Here is a 19206-nt window from a genome sequence, read left to right on the forward strand (position 1 = left end):
GGTCCGCTCTGAACGGCGGGCAGCGGGTAAGAGTGTGCCAAGGTCAGACAGACCCCCTTGCCTGCAGGGACTCACAGCAAGTCTCCGGAAAATGGGGTGGTGATGAAACCACCTTCTTCGGCTGTTAGGGCACTGGCACCCAGGAAACTCAACTGTCAGCTGTGATACTAGCATTAATTGTACCGTGAACTGAAAAACCAATGCCATTCAAACATGCACATCTACACAATTTAATAAAAATAAAAGGTAATGTAGAAGCATTCCAGACAAAAGCCCCCCAAAAGGATTCGGGGCTGGAAGTATGAATTACAGGAACAAAATGCTTCTTCACTATTCTAGAATTCTGCAGATTAAAGAGGTAAGTATGTTTTAGAAGTAGAAATAGGTAACTAGATGTGGACATAATGGGAGAGATTTAGAGCAAGCATGGAGCTAATGATCACGTGACTAAGAAAAAACTGGCCTGTAAAATATATTTTCTTCCCGGTTCAATTAAGTGATTTTCATCAGATATTGAAAAACGTGAAAAAAGGGCAGAAATGCATATATTCTTGCCCCTTTGGGTACACACTGCCCCCAGCCCCAAGTGTGTGCACAGATCTGAGGAGGCACAAAGGTAACGAAGGCCACGTGGGTGGTTAACGCGGGTGGAGGACAAAATTAGATGAAAAAGATGACACTAGAAATGTGCACTATGTACAGTGGATGCCCACGCATGAAGGAAGAAGAACCCACACCACAAGAGGCACTCTCGAAGGGGCCCCAGTGCCCCAACTGGCTTTTCCCCTTCGACGTCTGAATACAGCGCACCCCTGCCAGTCTGGAAACCTGGGTGATTTGTGAGGCCTGGTGGACAACTGTGCCAAACTGGGTGACAGTGAGTACTGGATGCGCCCAGTCCAGAAGTCACCTTTGGTTTGCTCCCCAGCGTCTCACCTGCTCGCTCCTTCCCTGCTATTAACAGAAAGCCACACCCCTGGCCAACACAATCTTCCTTCGAGACCTTCGCTGGTGTGCCAGGGACCTGAGAGGCAAGTGAGGTGTGGGGACAGAGAAGACAGGAGGCAGAAACACCACCCCAGGATCCAGACTGACCCAGAGACCCTGGCTGAGAAGCACCCGAGATCCCAGAGCACCAAGGAGGGGTCTCAGGCCAGAGAGGGACAGGCCACTGGGTGAGGAGGAGGCGAGGCCTCCAGCAGGGCCGGCCCCGCTCTCTGCCACCATGGCTACCGAGGGTCGGTCACCGTGAAAATGCTATTTGAGGTTTTTTTCTCACTTTAAAAATGACCACCTCTGCTAATTGAGATGGTTCATGCCAGCACACAGCACCTTGTAGCTCTAAATATCACCCAATCCAGGCATTTCTGTCCTTCCTGGGAGGACATGACCAGACCTGAGACCAAACCAAACACACTGTGCTGAGTGGCCACTCACATCCCCGGGAGCAGGACAGAGCAGGCTTTGCTGTCGGTGTGTCACTTCTGAAAAGTGACCAAGTCGACCCAGAGCACCTAGGCCACGGCAGTGGAGATGCCCCAGAAAGGGCCCTGCAGCACTGGGTAAGCTCATGGACGGGCAGACAAGGCTGCCTCTGATTACGGGAATAATTTAATTAAAAGAAACTTGGATGTGGGGGCTGGGAAGAGAATCAGACGAACCATAATTAAAGCAGAGGATATGAGAACCAGGCAAAGCGAGGACCTGGAGCCGGTGTGGGGGACCTGCTGTGGCCGAGGCTGCCTGGAGATCCAGGGCGGCTAATGGCTTCCTGCAGGCAGGCTCCGCTCCAGCACTAATAGGTTTTAATAAAAACTTCCAATTGGGCCAGTAAACCCCTTATTAAGCTGTTTTTAAAGCATGAATTTAAGAGCGGCAAGGGTGAGGGGTCACAGGGAGCATTTAATTCACAACGGCTGGTGGGAGGCGCTGCTGTGACAGAGGACACTGGGTTCAAGCGTCAAGGCTTCATAAATATCCGATGCCAGCACTGGACCTGCCTGGAAAAGAAATAGTGAGGCAGAGGCGAAGCGTCCCGCTCAGCAGAAGCAGAGCAAGCTCCTCTCAGTACTGCAACAGTGACAGAATTCAAATGCAGCCTGTGGGCACAGTCCCTGCAGGGCAAGGCCTCCACACCTACACAGGTGTGGCCTCCCTGCGCGTCAGCTTCCCCGCCAGGCACCTGACTGTTCAGGGCAGCGCCACCTGGCCCCATACCTGAGGCTCACCCAAGGACCTGGCGTGTTTACAATAGTTTAAATGCTGTGTGCGACTCGGTCCCTGCATCCCTGAGGAGGACGGCTCTCACTGACATCTCGCTGTGTCCGCAGCTCGCTGGCATGCGGGGTCAGCGCCCACTGCTTCCTTCCGGGTCCCACCCCTCACTGCTGTTCCCGAAAGTACCGACTGACACCTGGAGCCATCCCCAAGGAAGACTCCAGACTAGCTGACACTTGGTTTTCATGTTAGAATAAATCAATAATGCATCGATTATGGTTCCTACTGAAATGAAGGAGCCCTAAATTGCCCAACTCTTAGTCAAATGGACTTGCAGTAAAAATGCAGTGCTTTTTTCCTAAAAAGGAATGTCCCAGGCATTGAGGAAACTTCCCCAAAATTCTCTCCAGACTTCTCACTCCACCGAGTATGCGCATGTCCTCAGACCCCAGTCCCCTCTGCACAGGACGCCCTGTGGCCCCCTAATCCTTGTTCCCACACTACACCAAGAATCCCAACTGTGAATTAAATGCAACTAATCTTGAGGCTCAATTTTACTGATTTCTGCATCTTTTTGATATTAAAACAACTACAGTATATTAGAGGGATCAATTCAGAACCAGTCGGTTACGGGGACACGTCCAGAATCCACCCCACAGAAGCTTCCAGCTGTCAGCTGCCGTCCTCGATACTCACCTCCCCGGAATGAGTACCATCTTCTTGCCCTGGGCCCCTGGAGGCCCAGCCTGACCTCCACCATCAGTCAGTCCTCCTAGGTAGCAGGTTTGGCCCCAGGAATGGCAAGGTTCCCGGGGTTCCTGACAGAAACATCAGTGCCAGGAGAGGTGGGGGCCCGGGAAGAAGGTGTGCCCTCACCTGCCTGGGAGAGCACCTGGAGGTTAACACCTGCAGACACTGAGGTCCCTCAGGCTAAAAACAATCCAAGAGGCTACAAAATGCTCTTTATGGTGAAAAACGCTCCAAAGGCCTTGAGAGAGAGAAGCCTCTGGAAAGTGCCTCTTCCTCAGGGCCAGTGTGGGCTGCCCATGCTGGTCACAGGACCCTTCAATGAGTCTCTCCCTGCCTGTCATGTCCACGAGGTGGCAGGACGGGTCCTGCTGGCAGCCTGCCTGCTCCCATGCTCTCTGGGCTGCCCCAGGCCTGGGAGGGGCTGGCCGCTGAGGGCAGACTCTGCAGAAGCTCTTGGGGGGTAAGTCACAGGACTCAGCCCTGAGAAGAGAACCGCTGTGCCACCTGCTTGTGCCAACCTCACCAAATGCAGGCAGACAGGAGCCCCCTTCCAGAGTGCTTGCTTCCTTAGGCTGGGGTGCACGGCCCGGGGGTCTCAGCGCGATGTCGGGAGGGCAAGGACCAAGAGCAGCCTCATCTTGGTGAAAAAGTCCAGAAAGCCCTGCCCGGAAGCCCTCCGCACTGCCTGCTGGGTCCTGCACTGTATTCAAATGCACAAGGGCAGCATGAAGCTGGAAACGGGCTCTAGCCCCAAGCTCACAGATATAAAAAAGCGCACTTCCTGCAGGGGAGCAGGAAACAGGCAGCACCTACAGGAGCGCTGAATTAATCACGGTTCAGACCCATTCTTTGAAGTAAGAGTTACCAGACCAGCAGCCTTCAAAGCACAGCCAACTTTGTGCTTCAGCAGAGACGCAGCTGGCGAGGCAGCGTTATCACAAATGCTGTGGTTTTCCTGTGTCCTGCAGCAAACAACCTCCATTCACATGCTGTCCCCTTACCCAGGTGATTCAGGCAAAAGGGAATGCGAGACCCCACGGGACAGGGCCACAGAACTGTAGCAGGTGACACCCATATGGGAGAGGGGACTTCAAGACCGTGGAGAAATGTTCATAGAAACTCAGAAATCCCGGGAAACTCCTGGTCACTCTCAACAAAGGGACGACAACCAGGGGATCCTTGGCTGTACCTCCTCCAGGCAGGAGCCCAGCCGCGTGTCCCTGCTCCCAAACCCCAGGGCTTGCATTTACACCTGCCATGTCCTAAGAGGTCAGAGGAGGAGAGAAGTGGCTGAGCTCCCCAGAAGAAAATCAATGTGCCTACTGGTTAAACGGAGGGCATCCTCTGACCAGCCATCCAGACCTTCCTGCAGCGATGGAGACGGTCCATGACCTGCATGGCCCACCGTGGCTACCGAGCGCTCGATGTGCAGCAGGTGTGGCTAAGGAGTGGCCTGCTTTATTTCACGTAAGCCAGAAAGCACGTGTGGCTGGAGACCACCGTCCTGAGCAGAGGGGCTCAAGCAGCCTCGCTCAACTCAAGTCAGCTGGCTGCCCGGGAGCTGCATTTTCCAAGAACGCTTTTTGTGGTGCAGCTTAGTATGTCTGCGTGTAACCCACAGATATGCTTTATTTTCATCCAAGCCCATTTTGCACCATAAAGACACAGTAGATGTAACTAAGACGAACACTGAGGAAGAAGTACACATAGGACAGGATGCCTGCCTATTGTGAAAACTAAGTTCTCGTAGGCGGCCCCCCAAACGCGGCCAGAGGAAGGGAAAGTTCCCACAAGGTCAAAGGTCCCTTCGGTTTGGCTGTTCCAGGTCTGGCACCCATGGGCATACCACAGTAACTGAGGGAGGAAACAGCAGAGGTGCTTGGCTGTCACCCAGCGGCAGGCCAGTGCTGTGACTATTAGGGGTCTTCTGAGTTTGTGTTCATGGACATTTAAGGGGGTGACCCGCCAGGTGCTGCCCAGGGGACAGCACATGAAGTCCAGTCCTACTCTGGGGCCCTCGGGGGGAAACATAGCAGCAAGTCAGCAGCTGGTTTCTCAGTCTCCCAACATTATCACCGCGACCAGAGGCAGTTAAACTTGTGAAGAGGACCAGGCACACCAGCAGGAGCATAAATGGAAGGCGGACTCGCTTTAATTTGGAGCAACATGTAGCTATTAGCTCGTCTCCTGTTAGCCAAGCCCCTCCCACAGCCTGCCCTCAAAGCTCCCCACAAAGGCTCGCGTGACACCAGCTGGGACCAAAGGGTTGTGGCCAGAAGTTGGGGTGCAGGGAGGGGAGCTCTAGAATCATTCTCAGTGAGCAGCCTTTCCGAGATTAACATGTGACTTAAGGGACAGCATGCATTCCTGCAGACTGTTCTTTGTGTGGTTCCAAGGCACTGCACCCCACTGCCGTCCCCACACCCTATTTGCAAATGCCAAGTTTCACCAGATGCACTGGCTCCATGTCCGAGACTCCAGGTCCCCGTCCCAGCTTTCGCGTCACTACTAGTCTTGTGATCCTCGGTGATCACTGATGTCTCTTACCCTGTTACCTCAGCTGAGAAAAGGACAGCAACCCTACCCCAAAGGTGTCTGTCAGGAAGTCGTGAGAGCACGTACTTGGTGCCAGTCACTTCTTGCTGCCTCTACTACCTGTACCTGTCCATTCACAGACCCCATGCTGTGGGCTTGGTTTGCTCCACAAAAGTTGATTTTATGGTAATTGCCTAGAATTCACTGCATCAAAGAGTGGGGGCTTCTCCCGCCATACATGGGGTTTAGGGTCTGGCGGTTTCATCTGTCACAACAACTGGGAGAAAGGAATACCGTTGCAATTGCAGACAAACCAAATAAAGCACAGTAAGACAAGAGGGTTTATCTAAATACTGGACAAGGCAAGTTTCTTCAAGGATAATTTTGATATCAAATAAACCCTAATTTAAAAGATGGCAGCCCAGCTCTTTCTCACATCTAACCTCACTCCCAAATTTAAACAAAGTTTCCTCTGACATAAGTGCACATAACTCACAGGTTATAGAACTAACTGGTTGTGATTAGGCCATGCTAGATTTGCAAATGGGAAAGAGAGCATTTCCTGAAATAACTCCATTGCTTGCTTCAAAAAATCGCGCAAACCTGAAAACAGGGAGCGAATGTCACCACCGCCGACCACAAGGTCGTGGTAGCTCCCGACTTAAGCACAGCAGTCATTGGACGGCTCCGTTTAGAGTTAAGAAGTTGGTGAGTTACACCAGCTCGCAAAAGTCTGCTCACTTTGCTTTCAATTTTTAATTAAAATTTTTGCTTTGTTACCTACCTTTTAAGTTAATTAAAAATCAGGAGAAAGTATTTTGTCTTTACCCTTGTTAAATTCTGATGCTTTGCCTGAAGAACTTCCTTTAACATTTCTGACAGTACAGATCACCTGAAAAAGACCGTTTTGTTTTCATTGTCAAGGATAGTTTTGCTGGGTATAGAATTCTGGGTTGACAATGGGGTTTCCCTCCTTTGCTGGCACTTTAAGATGTCTCTCTCTTGTCCTCTGGCCGGTACAGTTGCTAACAAGCAGTATAATTATTATCTTCATCTTTCTGTATGTCTTTCCCACCTCTGGCTGCAAGTAAGATTTTCTCTCCCGTTTCTGGCAATTTGACTATAACATGTCTAGGAATGCGTATGGTGAGTATGCTTTTCTTAGTGACCTCTAAAATTCTGGAATCTGTGGAATTTTGTCTTTCATTCATTTTGGAAAATTCTTGGCCTTTATTTCTTCAAATATTTTTCTGCCCTTTCTTTCTCGCGTTTCCTCTCTTCAGTTACCTTTATGTTAAATTGTTTGATATTGTCCCTCAGCCCTCGGGTGCTCTGTTCTGTTCTTTAATTCTTTTTTTCCCCATTTGTGTTTCATTTTGCATATCTTCAAGTTTACTGATTCCCCCCCCCCACCCACCCTTGGCTGTGTCTGTTCTGTAGCAAATCCACGAAAGGAAGTCCACATCAGACTCTATTGCTTATTTCTAGCATTTACATCTGGCTCATTTGTATAGTTTCGCTCTGTTTGCTGAAAAAGCTCATCTATTCTTGCAGCTCACCTTTTCCACCAGAACCACGAACATGTTCACCACTGTTACTTAAGATTCTTATCTGAGAGCCCAACATCTGGGTCATCTCTACTGATTCCTGTATCTCTCGACAATCCACTGTCAGCAGGTCCATTTTTGGGGGAGGTGTGTGTGTATCTAGTGACTTTTTTTTTATGTCAGACATTGTATATAGAAAAATAGTAGCTCCTGAGGTGAACATAATTACCCAGAAACAAACGTGCAGTGAGGCTATTGGCTGGGAAGGGTGGGGTGGGGACGAGACAATCTAGCCAGAAAACGAACTGAGTTTAGACTTGTTGTTCCCTCATGACCCTCAGTGACCACAGGCTGCAACTTCCTTCAGCAGAGGCTGTGGTCACCTGCTGTGCTTGGCTTGGGGCCTGGGGTTTCTCACTTCCAGCAGCCCTTGCACACCAGGCCCCGGAGCAGCTTTGCCCACTGCCCGTCCCTGGGTGCAAGTCAGATGGTGAGAGAAGGGACTCTCAGCTCCTGGTCGAGCTTCACTCACAGCCTTGAGGTGGGACCTTCTCAGCATTCCTGCCGATTCTCCCTCCACTCCACTCACCAACAGCCCCCAGCAGTAGTAGCAGGGCACGCGCTGTATCGTACATGATCTGGGTGGACCCCTCTCACAGATCCCCTTCCCCCAGGGACTACAGTGTATAGGGTTGATGTCCTGTCCCAAGTGGCTTGAGGCTTCAGCTTCCTGTTAGAGGAGAGTCCTGGGGGCAGGTGGGAGTGTCAGTGGCTGGTCACCCCCAGCACTGCACCACCAAGAAGACCCTATGCGGTCTCCCGCTCTGCCCTAATATCTCTCACAAGACTCATGGAGGCCTGCAGGCTGGAGCCCCTAGTAAGTGACAACTCTGTGGGGACGACTGTCCCTCTACAAATTTGCCAGCATGTTGGTGGCTTTCTCCTTACTCTCTGCCTCCTGTGCTCTGCCGAAAGTGAGGCTGTTCACGAGTCCGTCCCTCCTCAATGGAGTGGGCTGGGAACTCCAATCCCTTAGCTGCTTTGCAAACCCAGTGCCCTGAGGGTGTCCTGAAATCTGTGGCTTTTGCAGAATACCCAGCTCTTGTTCACGTGTTAGGATGGCATAGACAGTCTCTGAGGGAAGCAGAATCTCTATATAATTTAATCCCTTTTTCAATGTAATCCTTTCACATGGCTTGGCACATGGCTGGTGTTCCTGCGGACGAACCACACACACATGAACAGAATGCGTCACAAGACAACTGGGAGGGGTGCCTCAGAAACACCCATTAGAGCCAGCTGCCAGGCAGTGTTGCTCAGAGGGTCCAATCCCTCTACCGATTTTCCATCCAGTTGTCCTGTCAACTGAGGGGAGAGGAGTGTTGAAATTCCTTCTCTGTCCTTTTAGTTGTCTTTCTTTCTTTTTGCTGTTTAAATTTTTATTGGGGAACAGTGTGTTTTTCCCAAGGCCCATCAGCTCCAAGTCGTCATTGTTCTCCAATCTAGTTGTGGGGGGCGCAGCCCACCATCCCATGCGGGAGTCTAACTGGCAACCTTGTTAAGAGCATATGCTCTAACCAACTGAGCCATCGGGCCACCCACCAGCAGCTCAGCTCAAGTCGTTGTCTTCAATCTAGTTGCAGAGCTCACTGGCCCATGTGGGAATCGAACCGGCAACCTTGTTGTTTAGAACACATGCTCTAACCGAGCCACCCGGCCAGCCGTACTTGTCTTCCTTTTATTTCGCATACTTTGAGATCTGTTATGTCTTCCTGACTGTTTGTGATGCCTCATCCTTTATCCCTGGTGATGTTCAGTCCTGAACTCACCTCTCACTACTGTCTCCACGGTGTATCTTTCCCATCCACTTTCTCTCAAACTCTCTGTTTCTATATTGAATGCACATCTCCTACAGAATATAACTGCATCTTACCTTTTTTTTTTTGAATTTTGGTCCATCGATTTCTGTCTTTTTACTCCATTAACACAATATAATTACTGATATGGTACTTAGGTTTACCACTTCATTTTTCATTTCCTATTAAACCCTCAGTTTTTATTTGTGTTCTTCCTTCCCTGCCTTTTTGGGTAATTTGAATATTTTCAGAACACCCCTTTAATGTGTCTATTGGCATTTTAGCCCATTCTACTCTACACTTTCCTGGTGTGTATTCCAGAGCTACAATATGCATCCTTAACTTTTTAAATATTAAAGTTGATACTGTGCCGCTTCACAGAGAATGAGGACCCTGCAGCCACACGGGTCCATCTACGCCCTCCACCATGCTCCATGTCACGCTTGTCACATGTATCCCCTCTGAGTGCATCACGAATCTCAGAAGACAAAGGATTCACTTTGCTTTAAACAGTCTCACACGTCTTTTTTTTTTTTTTTTTTTTTTTTAGCTGAGCCATCCTGCTACCTGTTGGCAGCTCAGCGGCTGCTCAGCTCAGGCTGGACTCGAACCGCTGTTGCTCAGAGCTCAACTCACACGTCTTTTGAAGGAAGGAAGAGAAGGAAAACCATCTTCATGTTTACCTGTGTAGTTACTATTCTCCGTGTTCTACATTCCTGCCCGGGGCCCCGTGTTCTCACCTCCTGTCGCTTCTCTTCAGCTTGGAGAGCTGTCTGTGGCATTCCTAGAGTGTACATCTACTAGCAATGCACTCTCTCACTCTTCCTCATTTTGCCTCCATCCCTGGAGGGCACTGTCTGGGTGCAGGATCCCGGTGGACAGTCTCCATCTCTCAGCATCACTGCCCCTGGGTGCCAGGGTCCGACTATTTCAATTGCCATGTTGAGCTCTGGCTACTTCCAAGATTCTCCCTTCCCCTTTGGTTTTCAGTATTGACTTCAATGATGTGAGCACACCGTTTTCTTTTATTTATGCTGTTTGGGGTTCACTGGGCTTCTTGCATTTGTACATTTATGTCTCCCACCACCTTTGGAACCTTTTCAGCCATCTCTCTCCCCTCCTCCTGGGGATCCGACTCAGCCTGGGTGACCTTTACTGATCTACTTTCATTCCTTGGTTACCTCCACCCTGCTGTCCAGCCCATCCAGTGCGTTTCTTCTTTCAGTTATTGTATTTTTCAGTTCTGAAATTTCTACTTGGTTTTTTATATTTTCGATTCTTCTGTTGCGACCTCATTTTTTTCATTCATCAGAAGCCTGTTTCCCTCACCTTGGTGTGCACAGTCTTGACAGCTGCTTAGACCTGTCTGAAAATCCCAGTGTCCAGTCTTGGGGTTGGCCTCTGTTGACTATCTATTTCCTCCAGAATGGGCCTACTGTCCTGGTCCCCTATTTCTTGTGGGGTTGGGAACAGTGTCCTGAGCATGACAATGTCGTGCTGTGGGGCATCTGGGTTCAGTCACGTCTCCCTGGAGGGCACTGATGTCTTTCTTATAATGGCATGTTAACTGGTGAGACCCAAATGTAACCTGTGCTGTGCCTGGCCCTGTCCAGTCCTGCCCACTTGGGGGCTGTCCTCTGCTCACCGCCCAGCCAGCAGCCATGGTCCTGAGGCAGGGTAGATAGCCTAGGAAATCGACACCCGCCTCCAGGGTACAACATGAGGTGCCTCACTGGTTATACAAGTAACAAGTGACTGTACCCAGTACCTGCAGCTGGAGAAAAACAAGAACCAGTTTCATCCAACTAGGCTGATCCCTATGACCGAGACCTGATCTTTAGCTAATTTTAATGTCATTATAATGTCATTTGCATTGCGGTCATTATAACTTCCATCATGCATCTGACGCCATGACAGTTCTGAAGGAACCAAATAAGGAAACACAAGTGGGAAACCGAGAATCTCACCCAGGGCAAGGAGACGAATGAACCATGCCAGTGGGATGTCACCAATTCCCACCCTGGGAGGGATAAAAACCCCCTGACTGTGACTTCCTTGGTGTGACTTGTTCTTGAGTTCGACTGCACTTTCCTCTCCAATGTGTACTTTTATTTTCAATAAATCACTTTGGCTTTCCTGCATCTGTCTCACTCTTGAATTCCTTCCTGCATGAGGACGAGACCCCAGTCACTGCTGCTCTGGGTTGAGTCCTGTCTCCGGTGACAGCCCCACTGCCCACTCATCTCCGAACAAAAAGCCTGCTCTGCATGCTCACTCTGGGTGCAGCGTTTTCCCTTAGAACACAGACTGGGGGGACCTGAAGTCCTCCCCCTACCAAACCAGGCAGAAACGCGACCACCTTTGGGGTGCCCTGCCAGTGACATCTCCACGTGAACCCTCGTCTGTGTAGGGTGTCCATGGGCTTGTGTCCACGGGGGACTCAGTGTGGCCTGGAAAGGGAAGCACGCATGTTATAGGCCTTTTCATTCACCCGGGTGGGGGAGGGGCCCACAACAAGGGGATGGAGCCATCACCACTTGCCGTCACCACTCTGGGACAACTCTACCCAGGAACACAGAGACTGGTTCTACACGCAACGAACATGAAAACGCATGAGCTCCCTCATCTGCATTAGTCTACCCTCTGGGCAAGGAGGCTGGCTAGGGGCAGGAGTTCCGGTTAGATATCAAACATGGCATCAGAACAACATGGTGACACCTGCAGGCTGATGGCAGATGCTCAAGCAGTGACAAAGCCAGAAAAAAAAGGCACGAAGATACATACCCCACACATAATGCTAACTCTTGCAGAGTTTTTTTCTAAATGATTTTCACTTACCAAATGAATACCTGAAAAACAAAAGGAGAAAAATGTATTAAAAATTTGGCATGCTTTGCCAAAAAACTTATAAGATTAAAGCATCGGGTTACCCCATTAAGTAGAGCCCATGCCAGTGACCCCAGGACAGTGTAGGGTCAGAGCACAGAGCCATGGGTATTAAATGCAGCAGGAGGTGAAGGCGGCTCATCGGGCTTGAATCTGCCTTTGGGTGCTGAGTGGAGGGGAGGCTGGAGGGGAGACCTGTTCTCAGGTGATCTGAGGAAAGGTGAGGGTGGAGGAGAGACCTGTCCTCAGGTGCAGAGTGGGGGTGAGGGTGGAGGAGAGACCTGTCCTCAGGTGCAGAGTGGAGGTGAGGGTGGAGGAGAGACCTGTCCTCAGGCGCAGAGTGGAGGTGAGGGTGGAGGAGAGACCTGTCCTCAGGCGCTGAGTGGAGGTGAGGGTGGAGGGGAGACCTGTCCTCAGGCGTTAAGTGGAGGTGAGGGGTTGGAGCCTCAAAGTCCACCAGGCTTCCCTGTGGGACAAGAGCCTTTTCACCCCCTGCACCACCCTACACAACCAGTATAGGAAGGACCACACCCACAACAGCCCAATCAAATATATTTGGGGAAAAAGTAAAACTTGGTTTTCTTGCAGTAAATAATTTCAAACACCATAAAAATGTTATACCCCACAATCTAAAAACTTAAAGGATACTCCATTACCCTGAGCACAGATGATTAGAAAAGGGCCCCAAATGAAAGGAATGTGGGGGGCTTGTCTCCTCTCTAAGAATCTGAGGTCTGTCTTCACTTGGAACCCGAGTCCTCATCCCAACCCGGAGCTTCCATGATGCAGGCTCACTTTGTGTCCTTGGGGAAGGGAGGCACATCAGCACAAATGTGTAAAGACCTGAATCATAGATTATAAATCCCTGCAATCTAACAGAACAAAACTGGAGTGGGGGGGGGGTGTCACATGTGGCCCTGGAACAAACACCCCCCCACACCTGTACAGCTCTACTACCTGTCTCTCAGCCCAAGTTAACAACAAAATCCACTACCTGGACGCAAGAATAAAATTACTTTACCCGTATTTACAAACATCATGCCCTATTGTTTAGGTGTAAAAGAGAACGAGGCACTGACACACACTGCAACGTGGATGAACCCTGAAAGCAGCACATTGTGTGAGAGACGCCAGACAGAAAAGGCCACAGAGTGACTCCATTTATGTGAAATATCCAGAACAGGTGAATCTAGAGACAGAAAGCAGATCAGTGGGTGCCGGGGGGCTGGGAGGGGAATGTGGGTGTGTGAGGGCTTATAGGCACGGGTTTCTTTTGGGGGTGATGAAAATGTTTTACGCTTCGATAGTGGTGATGGTCACAGAACTCTGTGAATATATAAAACCACTGACTTGTACACTTTAAATAGTTACATTTTATGATATGAAAATTATGCCTCAATACAGATGTTTAAAAAACAGTTGCTTAATGAAACATATGAATGAACAGATCCAGGTCTGAGATTTGCACAGAGCCCTCAGTGAGGAGAGGACAGGACCCCTGGGGGATGAAAGAAGGGTGGGTGCAGATCACAGGGCTCCCTATACTGCCCACTTTGAAAGTGTGTGTCGTTTTCCACGGTGAAAAGTTCAGGTGCAGGCCCTGTAGGCAAGAGTAATACAGGGCGGGGCCGGCCGGGTGGCTCAGTTGGTTAGAGCACGAGCTCTGAGCAACAAGGTTGCCAGTTCGATTCCCACATGGGCCAGTGAGCTGTGCCCCGAGCTGAGCTGCCAATGGGCAGCCGGATGGTTCAGCTGGTGAGAGCACATCCTCTTAACAACAAGGTTGCAGGTTCAAGTCCTGCATGGGATGGTGGGCTGCGGATGGTGGGCTGCGCCCCCCACAACTAGATTGAAAGCTGCGACTGGACTTAGAGCTGAGCTGTGCCCTCCACAACTAAGACTGAAGGACAACAACTTGAGTTGGAGCTGATGGGTCCTGGAAAAACACACTGTTCCTCTTCTCCAATTCCCAAACACTGTTCTCTTTCCCAATAAAATCTTTTTTAAAAACAGGACGTTGAAGCGATGGGGGGCTAAGGGACTGAGCGTCAGATGGCCGGATTCTCAGAGCCAGGGGTGCTGGTGGCCTGGCAACGATGGCACTTCTAACAATCCCGAAACATCAGAGATGCATATTACTTACAGGTAAAACAACATGATGTGGGATTTGCTCTTTATTCTAGAAAAGTTGGGATGAGAGGGAGCAGACGGGTGTGCGTGAGGCTACTTTGTATTATACTCTGTACTTGAGAACAGATTTCTAAGTTTCCAAAGTAAAAACCCTTAAAACAGACAGTGGACACACTGGCTAATGCAAGAAACAAGTTTACCTGGGAAATTCTCCCAGTACAGAACCTTGGTGATGGAGAAGGGGAAAGGGGCTGATTTTCACAAACTCAGAAAGAACGAATGTTTTACATTTTTATCAGATCAAAGGGGAAGAGACTGAAAGCTGTCACGTCAGAGCTGGCTGCGTCCTCGTGGAAACCAGGGACAGGCCTGTGGTATTACCGCCATCACATTGGCTGAGGGTATTTTTAAAAATCTGCTCTTTCGTAACTTCACCTGTTTTGAATTTTGCATTTTAAGGCTGCCTGATATAAGATTTCTAAATATAGGTAGTTATATCCAATTACATGAAAAACTAAAAAGTCTTCATTACTTCTATAGCTTTTATTATATACTTTTTTTAACAGCTGGAACTTATTTTAGAAGAGAAGGTCGTCCATGGAGCTATTTTGGGTATCTTCTATTGTTTTGTTCTTTGAAGAAACTCAAGTCCATCCTTGTACTGAGACCTGCGAGTGGATTTTGCTCCCAAACGGTCTGTGTTAGCGCAGTACCTCTGCCTGCCCATTAAAGAAGGGCCTCTCCACAGAGGAAGGGCGGTGCATCTTCCCACGAAGGAAGAGTACTAAAAAGGGGAGGAGCCTGCACAGGCTCTTAGGCCCCGCTGGAATACTCGCCCCACAGACAAAGCAGTTCTGTCCACAGCCCCTTGGGCCTCATTCTATCCCAGTGACTTCTGTACGAGGCTCCTATTTTCACAGACGGCCTCTGATTAGAAAAGAACATCAAGCTTCCAGTGCTTTTTCATTTTGTAGAAAGGCTTCATAGATAAATATTTGTTAAATTACGCTCCTTGGGCTGTGCATGGGCAAGCTGTGAATTTGTAAGCATTCCCCCACTTTCTCGTCTGGCACCGAGCTCCCCGAAGGCCCACTCAGGAAGCAGGTAGACAGGAGTTGGTAATAAAGCATGTTCTTCGAAGCCACCCCCGATTCCTGGTGTGGGTCTATGGTTCATCACATCATCCACACTGAAGCCCTTGTCTTGTGGTGACGGCCAAACAGAAGCAGCTCAAGATGAAAATGCCATGGGAGCTAAAGCAGTGGCTCTTGGTGTGCCCAAGCAGTCAATGCCCACCCCGCCCCAACCTCTGCCAGAACAGCACATCCCAGGATTGTGGGAAGTAGCACCCCTCCCGGTCAGTGGGACACGGGACCCGTCCCAGCACCAGAAAGTCTCCACGTTGGTGCCACTGTGTGAGAGCAGAGAAGGGCCGCTGTGTGTGATGACTGCCGACCCTCCCTGTCGCGGCCCAGCTGAGCGGCTCTGGGATGGCTGGACCTCTGTGAACACACTCATCTGAGGAGGACGGAAGGGCCTGCTGATCAAATGCAGGCACTGCTTAGTACAGCACCTATAGCCCTGCCCTCCACCCTCGCCACCTGGGGCTGGGCCTCCAAGTGGCAGTGGGTACGTACTCCTTACTACCACAGAGTGGAAACGGCACCACTCTGCTTCCTGGAACCTCCTACATCTACCTGAAGGAGGAATTTATTTTTATGCATCAACTAGATCTGCACCTGGTGAAATCGATGAGCTACGGACCAGCACAGGGCAGCCGTGGAACCGCGTTGTGTTTAAGGCCCGGAGCCAAAATCAGGTTTTCATCCTCAATAGTCAGAGAAGAGCCCTGGTCGCCTCCACCTCTCCCGGGCCTGCTGGCATCTGCTCTCGGCACCCTTTGAAGTCGATACCCTGTCCCTGTGTCAGAGTGATGTGCCAGAGCCAGCTTCCTCCGCAGGAAGGGACCTCCGGAGCCGCTCAGCCTTGGTCCAAGTTTCTAGAGATAATCCTTTCTTCCTTTTGGGGGGCCAGGAAGGTGGGGAAGAGAGAAGGACGGTTAGACAGCCATCCTTAGTAGCAACAAAGGAGCCCTGCAGGATTACTGCCAAAGTAAAGCACAGATAAAAGGACCAGCAATCCAGCTTTCTGGAAAAGCTGATGCTAAGCTAACTGGAGAAGTGGGAACGGAAGTCACAATTAGTGTTTTCAATGTGGTCCCACTGTTTTAGGCGGGACAGTGCTTGCTAGTGGTGGCTGGGTTCTTCTTTGTGATCTAAATTCTATGCAATAATAGTTACTGAACTCTGCTTGTCTCTCTGAAATGTCACCAATCTCCAAGACGTTTAAACTCCTAGAGACAGAAGACAGACACCCGAAGCACCAAAACCAGTGTTTGCAGGAATCCATACTAATCAATGATTAAATAACAGGGGGGAAGAGACAGTGTCCATGCAGAAGAACCCACATAATGGGGCAGCGCCCCAGCCCTGAGGAGCCCTCAAGTGGGGGCTGCACTAGTGACTGCTCCAAAGAGAACACGCAGTGTGGACTTGGGAGGAAAGGAGGAGGTTCACAGTGAAGACGCCCAACAGACACGACCTGACTGGAAACCAGGGTCGGCACCGTGGAGATGAGTCGTGTGGATGGCATGGGCCCGATATGATGGATGACAACGGCTCTGTACTTCTGGGGTCTTCTCCCCAAACCCACAACCCAGTCAATGATGAGAAAATGTCCCAACAAAGGGACACTCTATAGAACATGTGACCAGTCCTCCTTAAAGCTGTCAAGGAGTCAAAGACAGGAGAGTCTGAGACATGGTTTGGCCCACAGGAGCCTCAGAAGACGTGACAACCAAACGTCATGTGGGTCCTGGTGGGATCGTGGGACAGAAAGAGGGTGCTAGGGAGGAACTGAAGACATGTGACTAAATGATAATGTGTCGATACTGGTTCATTAGGTGTGACAAACATCCCATCCATGTAAGAGGACAACAACGGGGAGAACTGGAGTGGGGTACACAGGAACTCTCTGCACCATTTCTGTAGTAATTCTGTAAATCTAAAACTGTTCTAAAAAGTGAAGTTTATTAAATTAAAAACAAGTCGAGGTAGCTAAGTGGTGCCAGACTCTGTGCATGTCAGGAGAGCTGCCTCAACCTTGCCGGCTCCTCACCAGCATACGAAACACTGGATGGCAGACCAGGCCCCACAGGAGGGACTGGCTGCCCAGGTCAGGTGGGTACACGCCTCCTGCTGCTGGATGCGACATCTGAGGGCTCTGGGCAACGTCTAGGCAGACAAACTCAGGTCCTCAGTCAGAACAGGATTAGCCCAACTTGAGTTCTCAAAGGCATCCCTCTCTCGGCCCAACCCCGTCTAAGAAGGGGATACAGTTCCACAGCGGAAGGTGCCTGCCGGCCACACGCCCCACTGCCCAATTGGAGGCACCTTGCTGCAGATTCAGTCCCGGCCACCTGCTCTCTCCCATCCCCAAACACACAATGCTGTGCCTTCTCCTAACAAGGCCTCCTTCATTAAAACACAGAAAGGAACCAAGAGTGGTCATTTAACTGTCCCTCACTGTTACCCTCAGGTACAACTCTGATGACCTGTTGTCACGCCTGTCCTTGAGCAATCAAAACCCACTCCAATCACACTCATTTGCGAATGAGAGAGAATGGGCTACTGCGAAGCTGGGGGCCCCAAAGCCACCAGGCGCCGCCATGCTGCATCCTCGGAAACCCTGAGCTCCCACATGGGCTGGCCCTGCACCCCTTCCATGGGGCTGCCCATTCACAGCAGCCAGCATACAGAAACGTCTGGCCATCGGCGCTGGGCCACCTTCCTATTACCTGTCTTATAGAACATGGTCCCGAGTCCCGTTACACTTTCCATGTCCAAAAGAAATGGCAGATGTTAGAAAGGGCTGCAGAGAACTTCTCAATCAACCAAACAAGAAAATAATCAGAGCCCAAGAAAATGCCACAAAGGAAGTAAATTTGCTCCTCTTTTTCCATCCCACCTGAAGGGAAGTCCAAGGAATTCTCTCACCTATCCCCAACTCTGAACCACCCAGGCCCACTTTCTAATTCCATTGACTTGAACCTGAGCCCTGCAGGTTCTGCTCTTTTGGGGCATGGGGTTGCCCGCATCAGTGGATGTGGGTCACTTCCCTGCAAAGCAAGAACTGCATTATTGAAGCCACTCTCCCCCAAATGAAAATCTTCGACCATTGCCACCATGGATTCATTAGGCTTCACCTGCCTCACCAAGAGTCAGGAACCGGGCAGAGAGCAGAGGAAGGGCGGTCATGGCTGTGGAATGTGCAGGGCTGTTGTGTGTGGCTACCTGACTCCGCCCCATGACACTGGCCTTGGAGACTCAAAGTGTCACCGAGTGTGAGGTGTTACCTGCCTCACGTGGCAGCAGTGCCAGGTCCCATGTTTACTGAGACATTCATTTACGACGGTGGGAAGTTGTCACAGACGCTGGTCTGAGTCATGGAGAAGCTTAGGATACCCATTTACGAGAAGGCAGAGGAAGGCCCCCAGGGAAGCAGTGGCCACAGCACGCATGCAGCAAAGCCGGACAACTGGACGCAGGGCTGAGTCCTGGAGGAGAAGCGCCATGAGCACCTGCCCGGCGCCTCCTCACCCCATGGGGGCTTCCTGTCCTTGCCACGGGACGCCAGCTGGACAACACTTGAAAGACGTTCCATCAACGGTGTCCATTATCTGAGCATCTTGTCCCAAACAAATATTCTTTCCTCTCAACTTAAAATAAAGGCGACATGAAAGGAACAGATTGTGTCTCTTATTTCGGGGTATCCAGAAAAAGAAAGCCCATTTTCAATGGAAGCGGTCCTTGTGCTGTCAATAAGCTTTCTGACAACCTGAAAACTACTATCGGCTTCGGAAATATGAGTCGAGAGCTGACCTGTTGGGGTCAAGAGCACCTGACTCGTGCTAACCACCCACCTGGGTGCTCATGGGGTCCCACACCACAGCCCCAACACCTGTGCCAAACGAGCCCCACAGTTCAGCTGGGACTGGACATTTGGCATCAGGAACGTGGTGAATAAACCACAGGTCTCCACTGACAGATTTTTTTTCCTCTACGTTTTTCACCTAAAACCTCTCAGGCATCATTTCCGAGAAGATAAAACTTTATTTTGCTTTGGCGAGCTTAAATTAATTCGAATCACATTTTTTAACACACCCTAGGGAAGGGGAGGGGAATATCTCTCCCGATGAAAAAATACAAGCCTCTATTTTTGGCCAC

General features: G+C 50.3%; 1 protein-coding gene across 1 annotated transcript in view; it reads right to left on the reverse strand.

The window, feature by feature from the left end:
- The window catches only part of LMF1 (lipase maturation factor 1), a 108038-nt gene that overhangs the window by 67609 nt on the left and 21223 nt on the right, over positions 1–19206 (reverse strand). The window contains exon 3 of the mRNA XM_019648660.1: positions 11744–11754. Coding sequence (XP_019504205.1) covers positions 11744–11754 — 11 coding nt within the window. The remainder of the gene's footprint in view (positions 1–11743; positions 11755–19206) is intronic.

This window comes from Hipposideros armiger, unplaced genomic scaffold (assembly GCF_001890085.2).
Source record: "Hipposideros armiger isolate ML-2016 unplaced genomic scaffold, ASM189008v1 scaffold_126, whole genome shotgun sequence".
Classification (NCBI taxonomy): domain Eukaryota; kingdom Metazoa; phylum Chordata; class Mammalia; order Chiroptera; family Hipposideridae; genus Hipposideros; species Hipposideros armiger.